This window comes from Solanum verrucosum, unplaced genomic scaffold, assembly GCF_900185275.1.
Source record: "Solanum verrucosum unplaced genomic scaffold, falcon-dt-bn FXZP01000229.1, whole genome shotgun sequence".
Classification (NCBI taxonomy): Eukaryota; Viridiplantae; Streptophyta; class Magnoliopsida; order Solanales; family Solanaceae; genus Solanum; species Solanum verrucosum.
Window position 1 is genome coordinate 4785996 of NW_026020011.1, and position 23098 is coordinate 4809093.

Consider the following 23098-nt stretch of genomic DNA (forward strand, 5'->3'; position numbering starts at 1 on the left):
CAGAGCCTAAAATCAGGCTGAAAAGCGTACTCCATGAACAACAAGTGAATATTCTTGTACTAATCCTCATTTAAATGATTCGTCACTAAAACTATTTCTATGCTAGATGTCAAACTACCACAATTCTTCTTTCTTGAATCAAACTCAAAACTAGTTATATTTTTCAAAACAAAGACTAACACAAACATTGGTTCGGAATCCAATCCCTCGAAAACCCAAAGGGTTTCTCCACAAGGTTCGTCCATATAGAGAGTGAGTCAGAGCCTAAAAGGCATACTCCATGGACAACAGGTGAATATTCTTGTACTACCCCTTGTTCAACATGTGAAAAAGAACATTATATACCAAAAAATTATATATAATATAAGAAACCAATGGCCAACAAATTTACACACCATTTAATTGTACAAATCTTACAATTTTACAATAATAACCCCCAACAAATCTTCTCTATTTCCCAATGAGTGTAAAAAAAACACAACACACATCAAACACTTTTTCACAGATACCTAATTAGTTGCTCAAACTCATCACTTTCAATGCCACACCCATATTAGATTCTCCAAAAATACACTACTTTTGGAGAATCCGACACACACCCGTTGACTCTTTTCAGAGTCTAAGCAACATAGACAAATTACAACATCTATTGAACATCTCCATTGTGCATAATTGGTGCCATTTCAGAAACACTCCAAACTTTGACAGACTTATCAAGACTCCCACTATAAAGTACCCATTTTTTATCACTTGTTGTTGATTCTTTATCCTGTTCAACAGCCAAACATTTCACAGGTCCATTATGTCCTGTCAACATAGACAAACATGTATGAACACAACCTTCTTTTCTCCAAACACAAATGTTCTTATCTGCTGATCCACTAAACACAAGATTCCCAGCTGATTCAAGACACAACACAGCCAACTTATGACCCTTTAGTACACCACCATGTGTCCAATTCTTCTTCTCTTTTTCCCAAAAGTTCACAACACCATCTGATGAACCACAATACACAACAGAACCAGACTTGTTAACTGCTAAAGCAGTCACAGCACACTCCTGATTCAAAAGTGTTTGAACCAAAACATGTCGTATCGTCTTTGGTGTGAACTCTCTTTGCCATATCTTGACAGTACCATCAGCTGAACCGGTGTAGACAACGCCATCAGCACTAGCTACGACTGAATTAACAGCGTCTTCGTGTGCTTTAACTGATTCGAGACATTTTGAACTGTCAGCTCTCCATACTTTGAATGTTCTGTCCCATGATGCAGAGTATAATAGGCCATGATTATGGTCCATGCTTAAACAAGATATTGCATCCCAATGTTTGATCCAAATTGAAGCTTTGTTGTGTTTTGCTGACATGAAGTAATTGCTTGGCCTAATTGAAGCCTTGAAAATGTCAAAGAATGTTGGTAGAGTTCCAGCAGGCTTGAAACTACTAGGGTTGTTAGGTTGTACCTGTTGAGATATAAAGTCTCGTAACTCGTAATAGTTCAAACTTTCAGATGAGATAGTCATACGAGTTTGTAAAGGAGGGATTTGAGAAATGCAAAGAAACAATTTTTTAAACTACATTTAGGAAGTTCCGCCTTCTTATCTCATGTTGAGTCACAAGAAGCGCCTCAGAAAGGATGGACAAGACACATACAAGAAGCGCCTCAGAAAGGATTGATCACGTCATGTAGGAACAATGGTAATCTATGTTTTACCTTTTTCCTTCTATTCAAAAGACGAGCAACCCTTAAACAAAACGATCTTAGAGAGGGTTCTTCTTACTAGATTCTCTTATAACAAGGAGATTCAAAAATGTATATATTTCATCTGTTTCAATTCCTGTGACATATTTTTCTTTTTAATATGTCACAAAAACGTTATTACCTTTTCATATTTTTCTTTTTAATATGCACAAACAATCACTAACACATAATTAAGATTAAAAAAATGTATATACAAAGAAATCTTCATTTATTTTTACTCTATTCACGCAATATAATTTTTGAAGAATTTTTTTTTGAAGCCAAATTCATTACACATGGCTCCACCGTTGCACACAAGACAAGAGGTCGTCCTGGTACAATTCTCACCGCCATCCATTATCAAAACGATTTTCCACATCTTTTTCCCACAAAAAAAAAAAAAATCAAACAAAACATGTTGAAATATAACATAATATCACTACTTTTTTTTAAAAAAAACAGTATATATGTTCTATGTAACAAATTTAAACAACGAGATGGTCACATAATTCAATAGTACCTTCCAAACACGAACTTTTCCATCTTGATGACCGGTGAATATCTTATCTCCAGAAATAATAATAGCTTTAACAAGTCCACTATTTGATTTAAAAGCTGAAAATTCCTTCATATCTTTCCATACACGTATATTTTTACTATCAGAACCTGTATAAAGAAGATCATTTTTTGTAGCTAAAGAATAAATATGTCCTTCTTCACGTACAAGTGAACCAATTAAACAAATTTTATGATTATTTTTCGTAGCATCGTCATCATCATCATTTATAGCATTTAAATTACAACTTTGGTTCCATGGTGACATATTCATAGGAGAATTTTCACAACTAAGACGATCATACGCCGAAAATTTACTTTTTTGAACGTTAAATTCATCGTCATTCATAGTAGATGACATGTTTATAAATTAGATGAAAGGGATTTTTTTAAAAATAAAAAAAAATTGGGGGAAATTATGGTGGATTATGGATTTTTTTTTTTTGTTGTATTTGACATTCTAGTTGTTTTTCCACCATAAAAGAAAAAGAAGAGATTTTTTCTTTTTGATGTTTAAAATATGAGAAGAAAAGATGGAAAGGAAAATTAATGAATTTGGAGAGAATGGAGGAGAGGTTTTGTAGGGAATATGAAAGGAGGGGAAGATGAAAAAATGGTTTTAATTTGTATTATTATGAAATTTATAATAATATGGGAATGGAAATGAAGGGGTGATAAGATGTTGACACATATATCGATAGCGATAGAGTTAGAAATTCATATAACGATTTATTTTTGAACCGTCCACCTCAATTTTAAAAGGCATAAAGCTCATCGACCGAGCTAGCTTCCATGGTTAGCTAGGATTTGAACTTATGAGTTATAATTTTTTTAAAGGCAAAAGGCATAAATTACCCCCTAAACTTGTACCCAAAAGTCATTTACACACTTTAACTAATGGGGCGACCTATTACACACCTTAAGTACATAAAAGTATATTTATTTCCCCCTTCCGTCACCCTAGTTTAGGGGGCAATTTATCTCCATACCATACATGAGCTGCCAGGTGAGGAGTTGGAAAATCATACAATTACGTATTAAGGTGAAACACAAGAGGCAATAAGGATAGCTCCTTTAAGAAATAATTAAGCTAATCATTGCATTTCCATCCGTGAACTGACTTTTTTTTTCTTTCTCCTGTCCATCCTCATTTTGAGGTTCGATTAATTTAAATTCACGTTAAAAAATCTTACTTTGAAGGATAAAACACTCTCTATCATTCAAAGACGATTTGATACTCAAGACACAAATATAAAATATTTGATTAAGGATAAATGACCGCTTACCATTCCACTACAATCAAATATACCGGTGTTTGATATATGTTTTGAGGCTCAATCGCACCAAAAGATTTTACTAGGAATAACTCACTCCCTATCAAAAACCACTTGATGCCCAAGGCTCGAATCTGAAATAGCAGATTCAAGATGGATTAATACTCACCACTCCATCGCAATCAAATAAACCAGGGTTCCATATCCGTTTTGGGGCTCGATTAATCCGAATTCACACGAACATGTCTCACTTTGAAGAATAAAACATTCCCGTGATTCCATATTCAAATCTCAAACCCAAAAAATATTTGTTACTCCACAATCTTTGTTGATAACCATGAACAATGACTTGCCTATCTACATAACCTACATTTGTAGGTAGGAATTCGAAAATCAACAAAATACTTAACGGCATAACTAGTGAAAACACTTCTTTAATAACTAATAGATGAATTGATATGTAGTAAGATTAAACATTTCTTCCTCCACAGTTGCACTTGAAAAATAAAAACTTAGATAACTCATACAGTAGCTTTAAAAGAAAACATTACAACAACAAAAAAGGCGGCAAGGACGATAAAGGCAAATGCTCTACAGAAAACAAATAGACGACAGAAGACATACTCTACAACACACTTTTCCTAACAACTAAAACTAGAATCGAACTCACAAAAAGCTTCTTTACATGGATGCCAAAAGATCGCGCATTTCTGACACAGATGGGACGCTCTCGCTGGGGTATATCTTGGCTACAAGCTGAGCAAAACTTTCGTACTTGTCCAAGAACTCTTTCTGCAAGAATATGAACGTTGTAGGTAAACTTGCTATACGAAAAATGAACCAACGGAAGATGAGATCAATATTGGAAGGGACCAACAAAAGTCTAGGCACAAAATAAAATTTTAAAGCAACACAAAATGGTGCTATTCTATCCGTTGTCCAGTTCACTGTCCATCTCATCACATAGCGAGGACTGAGTACTTTAATAGTAGAACTCGGACAAGGCAATGGCCAGAGGATTCCCCGGGATTGTCTCACCAGTTTTACAATGTGAGTCACACAAGGCACCGTATAATTTATTCCTCATTGAGATTTTCAAGTGATTACTTTCAATACCCTATTTTGCTAGATATACCTTGCATTTATCCCATAATGAAGGCAGCAACTCCTCTGAGGTTAAGTTCTTCTGCAATTTCTTATACATTGCACTAATGGACTTATCCACCTATAGAAGCAAAGTTTGAACATTTATCAAAGACCCCGAAATGTTTTAAGTGACACATTTTTTAGGTTAAAAAAAATAGAAGATCAAATGAGGACATGATTGACAGACTTACCCCAGATAAACTGGATTTTACCACCTTCCGCAGATCCATCTTTGACAGCCCAAGTTGGAATGGAATCTAAAATATTTAAAACGAAATATATCATTAGCAACTGATGATCTATTGACGCAGCCAAATAAGAAGCATTTGCATTTAAAGTCGACAGAAACCTCAAGCAAGTGCAAATTATGGAACAAAACAATTTTTTGTTACATCAAAAAGAGGAAAGGGAATAACCGAGGTACAAATAAGGGAACCAAATTTTAGCTGAGTGTCAGCTTAAACTTTAAAAATGTCAGCAATGCAAACCTAAAGTTCTATCTGCCAAAGAGAGAATACATCTTTATTCCAGTATTAGTAATTTAATGTCATGTAGTGGCTCAAATTCATATCAACTTAATAACAAAGCAGGAAACTAATTAACAAGGAAAATTAAGATATCCTTAAGAGGAGAGCAGACAGTAAATGCTGTAACTGAGGAGAACTTAGATGGAAAAAAAAGTAACCTAACCTCTTCAGGCGGGATTGTGTACATCAAATCCTCGATTCTTCGAACAAACTGAAAAAGTCGCTCAAATTGCTGTCGGAAGTACAGGTTTTAAGGTATATCATCAGAAAGACTTGGACCTTAAAAAGTACTAGTAACAATAAAAGCAGCAAAGAAACCATTACAAAATAAAGAAGCAAGAAATAGGGAAGCTTACATAGAATATAATCACATTGATATGGCGTGTGCAAGCTTGTTCATAAGATTCACTGGCTTCATGATAGAATTTTGCTAATGTTGGCACCATATTAGCCAGGTCATAAAGACTGCACAACTGCTTCCCATCAGCACTCAAATTCATTTGACAGAATAGAATATGTAATAGAGCTCTGAAAGTATCACTAGAACAATACCTATTCTGAAATGCTGCATAGTTTTCTAAAAGCATAATGTCTTCATATTTTAGGTCTGCTTTAGCAATTTTATCCAAAGTAAGGAACATTGTAGTGACCTGCCAAACAATTTCCAAAACAGCCACGCCACAACATTACATAAGGAGAAAAGTATTATCTGACGACAACAAAGTGTGTATTAAAATCATCACACAGAGAGGAGAAAAGATTTGCCTATGTATTTCCTAATTTTTATTTTGCTTTTCCCCCCTAATTTCCACTTTAGCAATATGTGAGTTTCTATTATAGAATATTAAAAGTGCAAATAATAGAATTATCAACTGCTATACTAACACCAAAAACAAAAAGGAAAACAAAACCAATCAACTATATATTGAGCCATTTTAAAATCTTCAGCAGTCATAATCTCACATATCAATAGCTCTTCACACTCGTTTATTAAGAAACACGATAACAGCACTCACAAACTTAGCGTACGCCTGGTCAACCAAATCCCTTGATTGTCCTTGGATATACTGCTCCATACGGGTTGCAAGCGTGGCAAATCTACAATACCAAATGAAATTGCTGATTGTTCAAGACAAAAAGATCAATTGGCGGTAGTCTGAAGGGAAAATAAGTAGCAAATCAGATTTTGAAGTACAATTACAACAAGAAGCCCAGCAGTTACAGATTTCTTCAATCGAAAAGTTGTTAGAGGAAGCTCACAGCCAAAAGGTAAAAAAGAAGCTAATTAATCATAAAATAGGCAATACAGAGATGGAACAAGTGTGAAAGGATATGAGTGGAAGGAAGAAAGCCAAACTCTCAGATACACTAACTGAAATTTAAGGCGAACTTCAAGTTGGAATATCCAATATAAAACTGGCACTGTCTAACTGAAAAGAAAATTATTGGGTAAATAATAGAAATAAAAATAGCTGAGCAAACTGTAAGTTAAAAAGTTGGAGCAATTGATTTCTTCAAGCAAAAGCAGTAATTTTCTTGGTAGTAACAATTACAGTATGAAAATTGAGAAATCACTCTCTTTTTCCTTCAAACTGGGGGAAAGAATGTTCCCAAGAAACAAACCCATGTCATTCTCAGTGTTAATGAAGGTCAATCCTTCAGTAAAGAAAATAGGATATATCATACAAGCGCCTATATTCTAGCATGTCTAAATGCACTACTAATCAGAATATCAGACCACATAAACTAGGAGGGTAAGATAAAAAAAAAAGACAAAAGCTGTAACTGCAATGCCACTGGTTAAGCACATCCTTCTGACACCAAATTTACATGCTTAGCCAATAACTTTACACCCAAAGTATGTCAAGCACTATTCAGATGCCCCCAAGTTGAACCATTTAACTACATATTTGACAGAAAACCTGTTTTCCACAGTTAAGGCAAGTATACAAAACTAAAGACATATGAAACTCATTCCACCTTGGTATATATGACAAGACTCCCAACTGCCGAACATTTCGCTCATTTCTTTCAATTTGATGACATGCTTCGTCAACAAACTGCAATTGAAGCAAACAGAAAAGAAAATAAACATCATCACTTATGAGTTCCAAAAGCATATATTATGATAAGAACTCACCCGACTAAACTGCGTTGAAATTCTAGATTCCAAGTCATCAAGCAAGATGCGCACAAATCCTGCAGCATCAGCCTTCTGACCTGAAATATAACGTTCTGTTATTCCATGCATTGATATACAGCGCAAAGGATCAATCTTGTATGCCCAATCCACCACCGCATAGAAGTCTTCCTACACGTGAAAAGAAGAGAGTTTTGTCAGATGTTTCGAACAGAATATTGAGACAATAAAACTCTGAAACTACAAAGAAATTTGATCCGCAAAAGAGAAAAAATACCAACAGAGAAAACTAAGCTATAAGAACCATGAAGATAGGTAAAACTTGCTTGCAAACATCCAGCACTAGCACCTCATGACAAGGAAAAATAAAATATGTCCAGAAAGTAATGACTCGCCTTATCAAGGGCTGGTTCTACAGAACACAACTAGCGACGGTGGTGCATCATAAAGATCTGCCAATTTGTACATAACAGCTGAGGATGATAGGCATTTTGATTACAGAAAAGAAAGATTATGAAGCTGTCTGCTGAACAATGCAAAACCAATTTTCTGGTTCTGACTTCTGTCTTAGTAAAAGGTTGAACTCTATTGGGATGAGTACAGTTATAGCAGGAATTCGTTGATAAGTACACATTGTACCAGATAAACAATCAAGCATGAAGGTGTGAACATTGATCATGTAGATAACACATAGCTCACAGAAGAAGAATCACCAAATTTAAAAACACACCTACAATTAAGATCTGTATTTTATTTAGCATCTCAATCTAATACTAACAGAAGCTAGCTTGATTCCCGTAGGGCCATATTTTCACTTCAAGTTAACACATTATTGTGATTATAATCAAATAACAAGGCTATTGTAAGAATGAAATGTGTCATTACTTGTATTCCATCAAGTAAATCATGAAGTGATTCGTTCAGTGCCTCTAGCTCACCAGTGTTTTTACCTGCAAGATATGAAAAGTAGCCTTAATTGACCATAAATCAGGCTAGGCAAGGGAAGGAAAAAGGACAAAGAAGTACCAGCTTTGTTGTCATTCTCATCAATATCCATAATACCCAAATCATCATAGTTTGCATCATCCTCATCATGAGCACTTTTATTGCCATTAGCAAGACCTCCTGGTGGAACGAGTGCAGGAACTTCAAAGCACATAAAGTGAGCAAAGAAAGAACTCTGCATTTAGAAAAAAGAAACAAAAAACTTGATATTGGGAGTGAAAGCAGCATTAACCAATTATGTTTTATGAAGAGCAACATTAACCCATTATATAAATATATTCCAGAGAGAGAAGAAAGTAGAGGAGCACCTCATCCACAAGTAGAGGGATAAATATTGTCAGCATTTTAGCATATGCATCCGAAACTGTTGAAGTGTCTGCACTATTCACATTTTGATTCGAACCCACTGAACCTTCAAGCCATACAGTTGGATTTCTTGACGCCTTTGTACTGGCACGAAGCTCATTTGCGAACTCACGAGCCTGCAAAGTATGGCATACTTAAGGAGTCATTACTTCGAAGTTCAAACTTGAAATGTTCTTTATTAAGAATCTATTGTGATCCCTAAACTTTTTCCATTTTCAACTCTAAAGGTTGGTCCAAGGAGAATCACAAGGCACGGTAAATAAATAGGAATATTTCATCAGAACATAAAAAAATATTTAGGAGGTACACCAATGCAGATAAAAACCAACAGAACAAGCAATGCAAACCACATACATCTATTAGCCAAGATGGCTTACAAGATTCAATTCTCAATACATTCTCCTTTGAGCAATTTCATCTTGCATATCTCAATTTCTCTCATTCCAACTGAGTTTTAATTGTACATAACATTTAGGAATCAACTAGGATGATTTTTTTAAGGGGAATTAGGAATCAACTAGTCTCTACTAACACATAAATATCAGCCCCCATTGATGTATTACTCTCCTCATTATCCCCCTCTTACATTCACTAGTTACTCCCCTCACAAAATAAGGAGAGATCTGCTACTTAATACTCATGAAAATATCCACTAGTTAAGATATGCTTACAAAACCACCTAGAGGTTTAAAGATTGATTATATTTGCAACAAACTAGGAGTTACGGCCTACGATATGTATTTTCCAACTTGAATAGGATTGTTAAGATACTCATGAATATCTTGCAATTAAAGTTGTAGCCTTGTAGGTTAGAAACTAATATGCATATCATTATATCAATGTGGACAAGTAGTCGAGAACTTATCATTGGGATGATATTATGCCTGTAAATATGATTCTTTCCTATTCTAGAACATCTGTAAACATTATTTTAAACCCTAACAACTTGAGGGAAACAATCAGGCTATACATTTAGTAATTCTTCTTTTCTCATTTTTTTTCAAACATCGAAAATTGCAATTTGGAATTGTTTTCAATGTGTGTCTGAGTGGGAGTGTATTGTTTTGCTAAATAGAGCAGGGAGTATGATCCAGTGATTCAGCTTTTTCTTATAGGTTAACTGAAATTTCTATGAGACGGGTAGCAAGGGCATCCAGAGTTACACACAAATTGAAAAAAAAAAAATAGACAGCCATCAATGCATAATGCAAATATGTTTTTCAATCTTTACTAGTTAGGTCACTCTTAGACAATTAACCCTGCTTCACCCTTAATTTCTGCTCACAAGCAGAAAAGAAGAAAACTGTTGGCAAAATGCACACTCTCAGTTCTGGACTTCTGGCTGCCCAATGTGAAGATTTTTTTGGTGTCTGGGCCAGCTAGCCAACTGTAAAGCTTATGACCACAGAACATGCAAGAACATTGTTTGGTCCACCAAGTAATGTCCTTGGTAGCTTTTTTGAGCTATGTCTCTTTTGAGTGAGAAGGCAGCTGATAATTGCTTTATCCTTTTAAGTGTGTTCATAGATCTAAGTATTCTAGAAATTAGCTAGTTCAGTTAATTTCAGGACCTTTTCAAGAGGACTGCAGTCCAGTTGCCTTTAATTCCCTAGGGCTGAGATTTTCTTGCATCAAGTAAACTTGGTTGAAGTCCTCTAGACTGGGGCTCCAAGTTACTTGTACGTGAAGTAATTCTTTTCTCCAAAATTGAGCTCCTAGAGTCCTAATTCATTTTTCCTTGCACATCCAGTTTGTATGTATACTAAAAGTTCTGAGTCTAATTATAAATCAATGTCTTTGAGTGGCTAGTGTTGTGTTGATCCCTTGAAAAGAGTTGGAATTTGGATTCCCCTCTTCCCATCTTTCTCATTTTCTTCTATCTGGTTTTCTACTGCTGCCACTTCATTTTTTATAGAGCTTGTTATTGCTTATAGTGAACAGCCTGCACTTCGGTCTCATTTTTAGAGAAGTCTGCACCTCTTTTACAATATATCCCAGGAACTGTCTAGCTATGAACGTAGGTTACAAGTAGATTAAACTTGTCCAAAAGCAGGTTAACTCGGCAACTCTTTGATGCAAAGGACTGAAGGTTTGAGATGAAGAAAACAGATATTCAAATAGCTTAGAAGTGCACAAATGCTGTAGTGAACATATAACGGAATCTAAGCAACCTACTCAGCAAGAAGAAGGAAGTAAAAGTAGTTATCGAAAGACAATTGGATTGATATCAATAACTTTTCTGACCTCCCGGCGCAAAAGCAAATTAAGGGATGTACAATAAGCTTTTCTTAAGGAGCCCAAGCAATTCTTGTCAAGACTCTGTAAATAAAGGATAGTGAAAAAGACATAAGAAACTACTAAAATAAACAATAGAAAGTTAACCAAGAAATTGAATCAGTCTGACCTTCAGATGTTGCAAAAGACGAGCATATGTCCTGCACTTGTATCTCAGATCAGCATGGTCGGGCCTCTTCAATTGTCCACGCTGTTTAATTCATGTTATCAGCTGTCTATAGAAACTATTTACAAAAGAAAGCTGACAATTGAGTAAAAAGTAGAAGTGCCAGCAGAAGAATACCTGAGAAAAATAACTCTTATCACTTATCATAAAATCCACCAAACTGGTAAAATAGTTTCTCAAGAATTCAGATGCTCTTCGAACAAATGTCGTTTTTAACTTGTCAAGCTCTGCTCGTTTCTCCTTTACCTACAAGAGAGTCAAAAACATTTTCACAAGTAAAAGTGAGTTCACACTTCCACACACAAATTAGAGAAACATCCACTGCCAATGAGAAATAGTTTATCTGAAAGGCAGGATTACTTGGTTTCACTTCAATTGGCAAACAAGCACATAAGATGTAATAATACAATTTCCATACTTATCATCCATATAAAGTAATAGATCATAAGCCCCCAAAGAACCAACAAGAAGTTTATCAATAAGAATTAGCTGGTAGAATAAAATAAGAAAGGACAAGTTCCCTATCCATTTATAAAGCCAAGGCTCATCAAGGCCAGTCACATCACATGATACAACAAGTACCATGTATTTGCAATAATTCGACCATTTTTTATTTCCCCAATCACCTGAGAAACAACAGTTATCCAAGACCTGATCAGGCCAAAAAATGTGCTATGCTTCAATATGTATGCTTACCTATATTAAACTTTTCTACCCTACATGATGAAGCACAACACTGATGAAGAAATAACTAAAAGAATCAGAAAGAAAGAAATGAGCAAGTGGGCATACAGCTCTCATGTTTGCATAGCTAGGATCCAAATTAGGAGCTTCAAGACCACGTAAAGCATTAGTTAACCACTCGCATGCCTCAATGTTTTGAAGCATTCTTGCCTCGTCAAATGAACCACCTGTTAAAGATGCTGCATACTACAAAACAAGAATGATCAAGTAAAAATATTAGTTTATTTCTGAGTGTCCATTAACAAGCTCGGAGACAGACAGATAGAGAGAGAGACCTCAGAGGGTATACGCAATCTCTCAAGAAGCTTATCAAGTTCCTCAATCAATGCTTTGTTGTTAACTGATTGCATTTCCAGCTTGTTGTTGCGGCTCTCTATCTGCATAGAGAAAGGATCAGCAGTGCACTAGCAAAGGAGATACATTCAAATAATAGGCTGTCAACATTCTAATGCAATTCAATATTTGAATTATGTATATGCAATGTAGCAAACTCAGTCTTACAGCAACTAGAACCATGCAAACATAGAACTATCATCCTTTTTCCCTGGAAGCATATATACAGACAGATCAGACTTCTAGATAACCAAATTTGGTTCAAGTCAGGAAAGAAATGATATTATCTAGGTTTATCCATTGGTCATTGCGGTGGAAAGAAAAACTACATATCAGATAATGCTCTAACGATTAGGACACAAAACTAATTTTCACATTCAAGATATTCACAAGTTGATCACATTATAATAGAATACACATACAAAACCAGTGAACTAAGTAAGGCAAAACTTATCTCCTTACTGCTAATACTAGATAATAAACTACAAAGGTGAAATGCCGAGATTCCTACCGATTCAATGTCTTCTCTCATGTGTCTTAGCTTTAAGTTGAAGATGCCCAACCATTCGTCCATATCTTCAACACAGCTGGTGGCTGCTTCAAGCCCCTGCAAGACCTGCAGGACGATTATTTCAGAGGCAGAAACATATTCTCCCCTAATCTGAGAAGGCAATAAAGTGTATATCTAAGAATATGCATATAGAAAATTGGAGGATTTGGAAGAAAAGCTGAATATAAGGGGACAGACAAAGTTTGCTGTTAACTACACTTGGCACAAAAAAAGTTCAACAATGCAAGAGCTGCATAGCCTATTCAAGTAGAAGTCTATTTGGTTGTTCCAAAAACAACATCAGCAGCAGCTCATGGAAGAAAATAAAACCAAAAGCTCCTCTAACACAGGTATCAAAATAATAGGAGCTTTTTACAAAAATATTGACTAGTCACCTCATCAATTAATGGCTCGTTCTCCAAAATGGCATGCACATTCGCAGCTTCCAGAGCTTGAACCTCTCGCTTTAACCGCTCTGAGAATGCCTCAGCTTCACCAATTCCCATTACATAACTGTAGGAAGTTGGAAAAACAAAATCAGGACAAGGAACCAAAATGTTACCCAGATAAATCAGGGACCTGGAAACGAAGAACAACTACAACTAAACTAACTAGTAAACCTCAAACTAGAGAACGGCTAACAAGGGGGAAAAAAGCTAAGGTCTATCACTGCTGCTATCTACTGCTTGGTGTTCTCCAACACAGATAACCAACACGGGTTTTCAATGACTTGTCAGTGTCTTCAGTCCCAGTTTAGGGATCAAACTTGGCATTAAATATCTAATTAAGGTTGAAAACACCCTACCAAAGCATAACGATGAAGAAAACGCCCCTTATACATTTAATTATAGATGATTCTTCATTCCCTACTGCATGGACAGCACAAAGGCATTGGGAGGGCTTTGGATCAACAACTTGCTCACATGACAGAATTTTATCGTGCAGTTTCCAATCAACCTTTTGGATTATGGAATGGAGTAGTTCACCCTTCAACCATCTTAACAACCCACAGCCTTTTTGTTCCATGATAATGGACCCTTTATCCTTCTGGTGACACCTGAAGTTGCAAAATCCTTTTTGACAGTGGTGTCCGAGCCAACTTATGCACACTTCAACTATTCCATTGGGTACCTATTACCTCCCACTAACACGGGTACTAAATAATTTTGTCCACTGAGATTAGGGAAGATAGGAAGAAATCACCCTTGGTTTCTAACTTTGAACCTGAGACCTCATGATTCTCGATCCACTTCATTGACCACTAGGCCACCAATCCATCTACTCTATCAAACATGTCTTATCAGTCATCGTAATCTTCCAGTACAAAATGTTGTGTTTGCAAAGAAGTTATGCAAATAGATAGCCAGCTCGACTTTAAAAAAGCAGACTTTTTAGACTGTGAAGAACAAAGTAATCCAAGGATAAAGCTACTACTTATTGAACTTGATCTTTCAATGATGGAAGAAAAGAGAAGAATAACAGGGTTCCTCTATGGGGACATTAATGTTCTCTTTGACTTCTTTTGCATCTCCAGTTTGTAGCAACCCTTCCCCTTCTTCTTTTTTTTTAGAATTAATGATAATATGAAAGATTTTATAGTTGGAAAAAGCTTTGACCGTGCAACAATGTTTATTGCAAATCTTTTTTTTTTTTGAAATAGGTTACTGTTTCTATTTCTGTGTTACAGTACATGGGTTGTACTGAAACCATATTTACAAAAGCACTCAAAATCTATTGTCCTATCCTTATAATGAGCCTAAGACATCAATGATAGAGCCAGTATCATTAGAGTATATCTGGTTACACCAAAAACATAAAGTTAAAATACAATTCATTTTGACTTGTTCTATACTATTCTCCATATTCTCAAAGACTCTAAGGTTCCTCTCCTTCCATATTGTCCACCATATAGCTGCAGGTACAATTCTCCAGTTGTTTCTGTTTTTAGCGTGAACTCCTGCTTCTTCCCAACTGTGTAATGCTTCTGTGATTTTCTCTGGCATGGACCAAGATATGTTTTTGAGACATAGGAATAATCTCCATAGTTGACTCGTGACATTGCAATGTATAAATAAATGAACCACTGTTTCTGCAGTTTCCCCACAGAAAAAACATCTCGAACATAAATGGATCCCCTTTTTCATCAAGTTATCTTGTGTCAGCACTACTTCCTTAGCCAATAACCAGACAAAGCAAGCTACTTTGTGTGGGATTTTGGCTTTCCAAATGTGTTTCCAAGGCCATCGAAGTATCTGCTGGTTTGGTTGGTTTATCTTCCTGTAGGCTGCATTTACTTGAAAAGTCCCGTTACTATTTCCCTGCCACTGTAGGATGTCTTGTCCAACCTTCAAACCACTAAATTGGTCGATGGTGCTGAAGAATTTTGTTACTCTTGGTATTTCCCAATCATTGAGGTGTCTCCTGAACACAAAATTCCACCCTTGAGGTGTCCACAATTCTGCTATTGTGCTCTGTTGATGTAAAACTAAGTTATAAATATCTAGGAATAATGTCTCCATGTTGCCTGTTTTATGCCAATCATCCTTCCAGAAGACAGTTTTAACACCATCTGCCACTTTCACAATGGAATAAACTTTGAATTCATTCCATAAAATTCTGATAGATTTCCATAAGCTAACACCATAAGGAGTAGTGACCTCCTTTGTCATCCAATTATCATTCTCCTCATATTTAGCTTTAATGACTCTAACCCATAGACTTCGATTTTTGTTTGAATATTTCCATAGCCATCTCATTATTAAAGCTTTACTCTGATTCTTCAGATTTTATCTTTCCATTTTTCTTGAATTGCTTCTTTCTTTTTCTTTTTGTAAATCACAATGACTTATTCTTTTTCACATGTGCATCTCCTTTTGCTACCTTTGCCTATGATATTGTTTATTTCACTTCTGTTATCTCTTGTTGTCAAGGATCTTTTTGCTTCTTGGTGTTTTCTGCTTCTTCTATTATCCAACTCTTGATTTAAGCTAATTGTTCAGTAAATTAACTTGATTGAAACTACTTATCAGTACAGTTGCAACAGCAATTAACCAAGAAATTCTAAGCTGGTAAAATTTTAATTCTTTTTTTTTGGTTGACTTATTGAAACTGAAAATCAACTTCGCAATTGAAGTTATCTTAACCTTTATGAAAATTTGTTTAAAATTACTTTTTTACTCCCTTTGTTGTATTTCATGTGTCTTAGTTTGACTGAACACAAGGTTAATGTACCAAAATGTTCTTTGAATCTTGTGGTCCTAAACTAAAGATTTGTATAATGTACCAAAATGCTCTTTGAATCTTGTGGTCCTAAACATGCTATGTGGAATGTTTGAATTAAGGAATTGAGAAAATGGCCAAATGACCCCCCAATCTATTACCGGATTTCCAACTACACACTTATATTTCACGGGGATCCTATTACCCCCTGAGCTATTTTAAAGTGGAATTATTTCCTCCCTGAAATGTCATATGTCATTACCAGGCATGTGTCTTGTGGTGAAATACATGCACTTGACACGTGTATCTCACCATTTAATAAATGTTTTTATAAAAAAAAGTACTCCTCCTTCCTCTTCCTTTCTTCCCCAATCATTTTTTCAACCCTAACTATAATAAACACCATTTTTTACCTCAATAAATTTCTATATCTCTAACAATTTATAAAAAAACGAAAATTCAGCTCACCTTTTCTCTTCCCCATTCTTTATTCTTTCTCCTTCTAAAATTTTCATGATTAATTTATAATTTGAGCTTTTGATTTTGATTCTTCATGGGTTTTAGGAGAACGTGTAGGATCCTTCTTTAAAAATGTAGAAGAAATTGTTTTGTTTTAGTTTCTTTTAATAAGTTTGAAGATATTTTACTTCACTTTGATTTTGTTACTCTTGAGTCCATGACTTCAAAAAAATTAATTAATGGGTATATTTTTTAAAAAAATAAATTTAATTTGTTAGATTTCTAAATAAGTCTATTGAAAAATTATTTATTCATAAAATGCATTAGTTGTTGATAATTTTTATATCAAACATCTATTGAAAAAGCTTCAACAAGGATAATGGTGAAAATGTATAGTTGTATAGATAAATAAGAAGAAAGAAAGAGAAAGAAAAAAAGAAAATTAGAAAAAAAAAACAAAAAGTAAAAAAAAAATTAGGCAACTCACTCTCTCAAAGAGAGTGAATGTCACTCTCTATGCCAACTCAACACTTAAGGGGTTATTTATTCCATTTTAAAGTAGTTTAGGGGGGTAATAGGACTCCCGCGAAGAATAGGTGTGTAGGTGGAAATCCGGTAATAGGTTGGGAGGTCATTTGGCCATTTTCTCTTAAGGAATTATTAAATATAGGAAGGGGCGTTCTTTTTAGACATACTAAAAAGGAAAATAAGACAACATTTTAATAAGGAAAATTAAGACACATAAATTGGAACAAAGGATATAATGTTGTTGAATTCTAGTAGGGATTAACATATTCATCAGTATTTAATGGATAATCATTATCTAATGGATACTATAATGTCAAATTTTCATGTTATACGTACTAGTATATTTTTAGGTAATATCTGGATTTGGTTTTAAGTTTTTTCTTCTTTTTTTGGGGGAACAAAGAAATTTGTATTTTCTTTAAGTTGCGCACTTTCAATTGAAGAGGCGCACCCTTAGCTTCTACATTATTGCTTAAGCCTCCTAAAAACCTTCTTTTTATGCTTTTCACTCTCTAAAACACTTCTTATACCCGAGTCCGCGTGAAATAGGCCATTCTTACAGTTGTTAACAGTCCTAAAGCACCTAATCATTACTGTAGGAGACATACTAGCCATTATTATGCAATTGCTCTCACAATTGTGCCAAGGGATGGTTTGTTAATGCAGACATAAGCAGCTTACATTTCGAGCCAAAGATGAGATAATCAAATGTCAAAACAAGAGAGGCAAAGAGGTCACATACGTGCCTAAAAGAGCCTCCATGTCTTCTTCCTCTGCTTGAGACACAAGTTCCCTTTCAACAGTTACTTTCATCTCACGTTCTTCCACAGCAGCACTGACAGGCCCATCTTGGAGATTAGTATGTTGTTTGGTAAATGTTGGAGTATTTTCCTACAAATAGATTTGTATAGATTAGAATTGCATAAAGCACCAAGGTCCATTTTAGTTCCTATAGGGTTGGGTGCTGGGGATCTACATTCATATACCCTCCAAAGAAACATATAAAAGCAACTAGTTGCAAACGAATATGTATTCCAAATTAATGAAAGCATGTGTTCACTGTGGATGTAAGCAGTGTGTATAACGTCTTCTCAAAGGGCCTTTTTTTCCCTGAAAAGTTATGCTCTTCCAAGGCTTTTTCTTGTTTTTGGTGCAACCATGAGGTCCCTTTCATAATAGATGATTGGTATCTTCTGTAGAGAACCAAAGTTTTGTGTAGGTTCTCTACTTTTTGTTATATGTGTGAGTATTCCCATATTAATTAAAAGGAATTTGGTACACAGCTTGTATTTGGAAGTATTTCCATATTAATAAAATTATTGTTTGTCCACACACAAAAGATAGACCATATCCTTTTCAAAGACAATTTAACTAAACAAAAAAGGAGATGTAGGTGAACAATTTAATTCTGATGACTGTTTGCATTATCATCATGATGATGATAATGCAAGCTCATGGGCAGAAAAATTCATCTTGAATAAGAAACAGAATGAAGCAACACTTTACAGAGACGGGGCCTACAGATGTGCTGTTAAGAGGTTCAAAGCAAGTTGCAGAACTATTATATGCACCTTTGCCCAAAGAGCCATCTCCACCACATCAATGCCAACAACCTTGGGGAGACGACCCAAAACATCTTTACAGATGTTTAAAATCCAAAGCAATACACGGTTCCTACAACAATCAAGGAAAAAGTTCATCGGCAAAAGGAAGAAAAATCACGTTGGCATAAGAATTCAGATAAATAGACATAATTTTTTTGAAACAAACCTATCATCAACATTACGCATTGTCCACTGAGGAGGAGCGACACTTTGACTTCTGAGATTATCAAATCCCTACATGAAAAAATCCTTCAGAATAAGTTCTAAATATCTTTATTATAGGAGTAAGGACAATATAGTACTTCAGTGAAATTACCAGCATAAATGTACAACCACTTGGATCATTAGTTACAACCTCCACCTTCGACAGATGCTTAAGCTTGTATAATTTTGCAGGCTACATGTGAGAGCATAACACAATTGTTAGCGAAAACATGACATTTCGACCCAATTTGCTTTAAATGGAACTCGCTAGTCTAATATGTTGATTTTGGGAGATCCGATTTGGTTCTTTCTAATGTTTTAATATGTGAATGCACTAGGCAAGGTACTCAAACAATGTTCAGAAAGCAAATTGCTCAAGGTGCCAAGTAGCTACTTCTCAAAATTTCTTGTGACTAATTATATATGTTTACAGTAAAGAAAAGGGTGGAGGAACAGGAGTAAAACAAGATGGAAGGGAAAATTTAGCTAATCATCTGCTTCAAATTAGGGTGACTATTCTTAACAAGACTGAGTTACCCTTCCCCAATTAGTAGTAACTTCAAAGATAAAACAAGGAACTGATTGCCTGAAAGCAAAGCATCAGGAGTAATGTTCAACCTTGGCTGCCACCAAGCACCTTGGTTATGCTTCAGTTTTGCCTTCCATAAGATTGGCTATATCTAGGACAATTCAGTAACATAAATACTTCTGACCAGTATTATATATCATTATAGCTTCATCATGCACATTATAAAGGTTGAGTAAAGAAACTGTCATGTTAAATTATGTGGCATTTTCATAACAATGAAGTCATAGCTTCATTTTTTGTCCTTTTGATAACCCATAATGAAGTCAGAGGTTCATATTCACGTGGGTGGAACACTATTATCTGGTTATAAGTTCTAAGATTAGTGTCTGAACAGAAGGAAAAAAAATTAGTAAAAGAGAATAAATCAGAAGTATTTACCTCAAGAACTCCTCCAGTGGAATATTTTAACACATGGAGAAAAGCTTTAGTTCGTTGACCTTTTGCTTTTGCTGCACAAACCACGCATCATGATAGAGGGAACAACCAGAATGACCAACACTGATCGACAATTTTAAAAGAAAAGGAAAAACTGAAAGTACATACAACCCCATTCCATTTTGTGAGGTGAACATTATCTGTTAAAATGGCACAATCATTAGAGGACTTCACTGACAATATTAACGTCAAAAATCTTGGATGAAGGAAGAGCTTCTCACTCAATTTGGCCGTTACTCAAGAATTGAAGGTGTTAGTCAAAATAAGATCATCTTTCATCAACAACCTCTTACCCAAAAAGAGTAATTAAACTAAATAAAACTTCACACTAAATTCCCTTAGTTGTAAAGTGATCATTTCTTTCAAATTGTTTGGAATGGGCGGACAGAATGTGGAAGAGATACAATTCCTCCTTTCGCCCAACTCCTGAAAATATTTGGGTACCCAATGGCCAATTCTTCCTTCTTTTTTTCCTTTTTTGGGATTCCACTCCACTGATTGTTCCACTTTCTGTACCCATCAAATATAGCGTAAGATTTTCCCTCCTCTTTTGGTCAATGTGGTACCTACCAACCAGTACTCTGGCCCATAGTAAAAATCCATGGCATGGTTCCATTTATTGATAAAAAATTTACTAACAACTCATTTTTTCCTTAATCCTTCTTGTTTTTCAAAAGGTGCTGTTTGGGCCAACTTTCCTGAGAATTAGTTTGGATTTATGCTGGGGCAATCTATTACAGAAGTGATCCACCTTGTGAGGAGACTGGTGGAGCAGTATAAAGAGAGGAAGAGGGACTTACATATGGTGTTCATTGATCTAGAGAAGGCTTATGACAAAGTCCTAAGGAGATTCTATGGAGATGCTTGGAGGCTAGAGGTGTACATGTGGCTTACACTAGGGCAATTAAGGACATGTACAACAGTACAATGGAACCAATACCAAGGTGAGGACAATGGGGAGGAGACTCGAAGGCCGAAGCACTTCCCATTCAAGATGGAGTTGCATCAGGAATTGTCTCTTAGCCCGTTTCTATTGGCTTTGGTGATGGATGACTTGATGTGGAACATCCAAGGTGTCATGGTGTATGTTATTCGCCGATGAAATAGTACTGATTGACAAGACTCAACGGAATTAATGCAAGGATGGAGGTTTAGACAAACCCTGGAGTCAAAAGGGTTCAGGCAGAGAAGGACCTAGACTAAACACTTTGAGTGAAAGTTCAAACTTCAGAGATGCATGCACCACATGAAGTTGACGTGAAAGTGAGACTTGATACTCAGGTCATCCCCAAGAGAGGATGTTTCAAGTAGCTTGGGTCTTCCATTCAAGGTAATGGGGAGATCAATGACGATGTCACACATCATAGTGGTATGGGATGGGCAAAATGGAGGCTCGCCTTCGGGGTCTTGTGTGATAAGAAGGTACCATCAAAAATTAAAGGTAAGTTCTACAGAGTGATAGTAAGACCGACTATGTTGTATCGGGTGGAGTGTAGGTCAGTTAAGAACTTTCATGTTCTGAAAAAAGTTGTGTAAATAAAGATGTTGAGGTGGATGCGTGGACATACTAGAAGAGATATGATTAAAAATGAAGATATCTAGCACCAACTATAAGCTCATATTGGCATCACTAGTTAGCTTACTCTTACCAGAATGGCATATGTTACTTCCATAAATGGCGCTTTGTACTCACACTTTGCTCAATATTTTTTGGCAAAGACAAATTAGTACAACAATAGTTGATCTTTTCCTTTTCCATTAATATGGTAAACCCTCCAACCAAAAGCAAAATAGTTGCTTTTCCCACAAGAAATGAGCTCAACAAGGTCTCCTCCTTATTTTTATTTCATCTTTTTTTTTCTAATATGGTAAAAAACCCACCTCCCAAATCCTCCTACCCAAGTGCCAAAAAGGGGACTTTGCTCTCTTGGTAGCTAGAAATCCTAACCTCACAGGTTTCTCCTTTCTTTTTTGTTCTTACTTCTCCTTATCCCCCCCCCCCCCTCCAAGCCCCCTACATAGGAGCTACACAGTCTTTTCAACGTTTCTCTCTCGGTAATTAAAACACCAAAGCTCATTCCTTTTTCCTTTTCTTTTTCAATTAAAAACCGAACTAACCCAAAACCGCCTAGCAGGAGTCAAAAGGATCTTTCCAGACTTTTGTTTCCTCAGTGACTCAAACTCCGCAACCTCACAATTACTCTTTCCCTTCCTCTGAAATAATTCACCATCACAACAAGTCTAACTTCCCTAAGATACCTAATGCCCCTTTCTCTATATGGTTCCAAATTTATCAGATATCCCTAAAGACACCTAAGCTAGCTATAAGGTCTTACTAAACTCATTTCCAGCTCTAGAAGCAACTCAACAAACTCAATTCCATCAAATTATAACAGATCACACAGTAACACAAGTATAAACAACACAATCACCCAACTTTACTTTCCTCTACATTTCATTAAATAACTAAAAATAAACTATCTATTTAAAACTAAATCTACACAAATAACATAGATTACATACTTGAAATGGCGATAACTCTGGGTTTAGCAGTATGACTACGACCCAATTTTCCAGTTTTCCCCCAGATCCCACGACTCTTAGCAACTCTGATTGACATCACGATCTTCTGCTTAGTACTTTCTAACGCCGCCTCACAAGCTCTCCTCAACTCCTCATCATCCGCACTCGATTTCGCCATTTTTGCTCTTCTCTGAAGTTGAATTTCAGATTTCCTATTTTACTTGTTAGAACAGTTTACAGCTTAGAAAAGTTGTATAGGCTGTCTTTTCCTCCCTTTTTCTAAGGAAATGTAAAAATACTATATGTAATAATATTAGTCCAACCTTTTCTTATTCAACTTTTTTCTTGGAAAAGTCGATTTGAGTCAAATTTAAACGGGTGAAATTTAATTTAGTTTTTTTAATGTTATAATGTTCGAGTTAGTTTGTAGGTATAATAGGTACCATTGTTCATCAAGATTTAAATAAATGGAAAGCGATTATCAACTTAGTATTTTTGTTTTTGTTGATGTTTTAGATTTTTGTGTATTGCTAATTAAATTAATTGTTTATTTAAACTATTCTTTGTATCTCTTTTTAAATGTTTTTACTTTGATGAATACCGAATAATCAGAATTATAATAAACTTTTAAAAAATGAGTAATGGATAACATATTGTTTCTATAAAATATCTAACATTTTAAAACGTTTATAA

General features: G+C 35.4%; 2 protein-coding genes across 3 annotated transcripts; both read right to left on the reverse strand.

The window, feature by feature from the left end:
* Window positions 1-615: 615 nt before the first annotated feature.
* Window positions 616-2659, reverse strand: LOC125819880 (protein JINGUBANG-like). The gene is made up of 2 exons (XM_049499283.1): window positions 2264-2659; window positions 616-1465 (listed from the first exon to the last, which is right to left on the reverse strand). Exons 1-2 carry the CDS (start codon window positions 2657-2659, stop codon window positions 647-649), a joined length of 1215 nt encoding a protein of 404 aa, XP_049355240.1. The 3' UTR covers window positions 616-646.
* Window positions 2660-4149: 1490 nt separating this feature from the next.
* On the reverse strand, window positions 4150-22659 carry LOC125819879 (exocyst complex component SEC3A). Of its 2 annotated transcripts, none has more exons than XM_049499282.1 (25): window positions 22406-22659; window positions 19826-19896; window positions 18971-19051; window positions 18821-18888; window positions 18622-18724; window positions 17793-17941; window positions 13240-13357; window positions 12806-12910; window positions 12237-12338; window positions 12010-12147; window positions 11335-11463; window positions 11161-11241; window positions 11001-11075; window positions 8699-8872; window positions 8415-8565; window positions 8271-8335; window positions 7386-7556; window positions 7226-7305; window positions 6262-6343; window positions 5798-5895; window positions 5602-5710; window positions 5409-5477; window positions 4910-4975; window positions 4708-4797; window positions 4150-4364 (listed from the first exon to the last, which is right to left on the reverse strand). In XM_049499282.1, exons 1-25 carry the CDS (start codon window positions 22581-22583, stop codon window positions 4254-4256), a joined length of 2664 nt encoding a protein of 887 aa, XP_049355239.1. In that variant the 5' UTR covers window positions 22584-22659; the 3' UTR covers window positions 4150-4253. The 2 variants fall into 2 exon arrangements, with proteins under 2 accessions (XP_049355239.1, XP_049355238.1); XM_049499281.1 differs by having other exon boundaries at window positions 8412-8565.
* Window positions 22660-23098: the final 439 nt, after the last annotated feature.

Coding starts and splice junctions, on each gene's coding strand:
- LOC125819879 (XM_049499281.1), bottom strand. CDS start 22,583: ATGGCGAAATCGAGTGCGGATGATGAGGAGTTGAGGAGAGCTTGTGAG. Junction 19,897..22,405: donor CAGAGTTATCGCCATTTCAA/GTATGTAATCTA, acceptor TGGTTTGTGCAG/CAAAAGCAAAAGGTCAACGA. Junction 6,344..7,225: donor GTCTTGTCATATATACCAAG/GTGGAATGAGTT, acceptor TTGGTATTGTAG/ATTTGCCACGCTTGCAACCC.
- LOC125819880 (XM_049499283.1), bottom strand. CDS start 2,659: ATGTCATCTACTATGAATGACGATGAATTTAACGTTCAAAAAAGTAAA. Junction 1,466..2,263: donor GAAAAGTTCGTGTTTGGAAG/GTACTATTGAAT, acceptor ATATCTCAACAG/GTACAACCTAACAACCCTAG.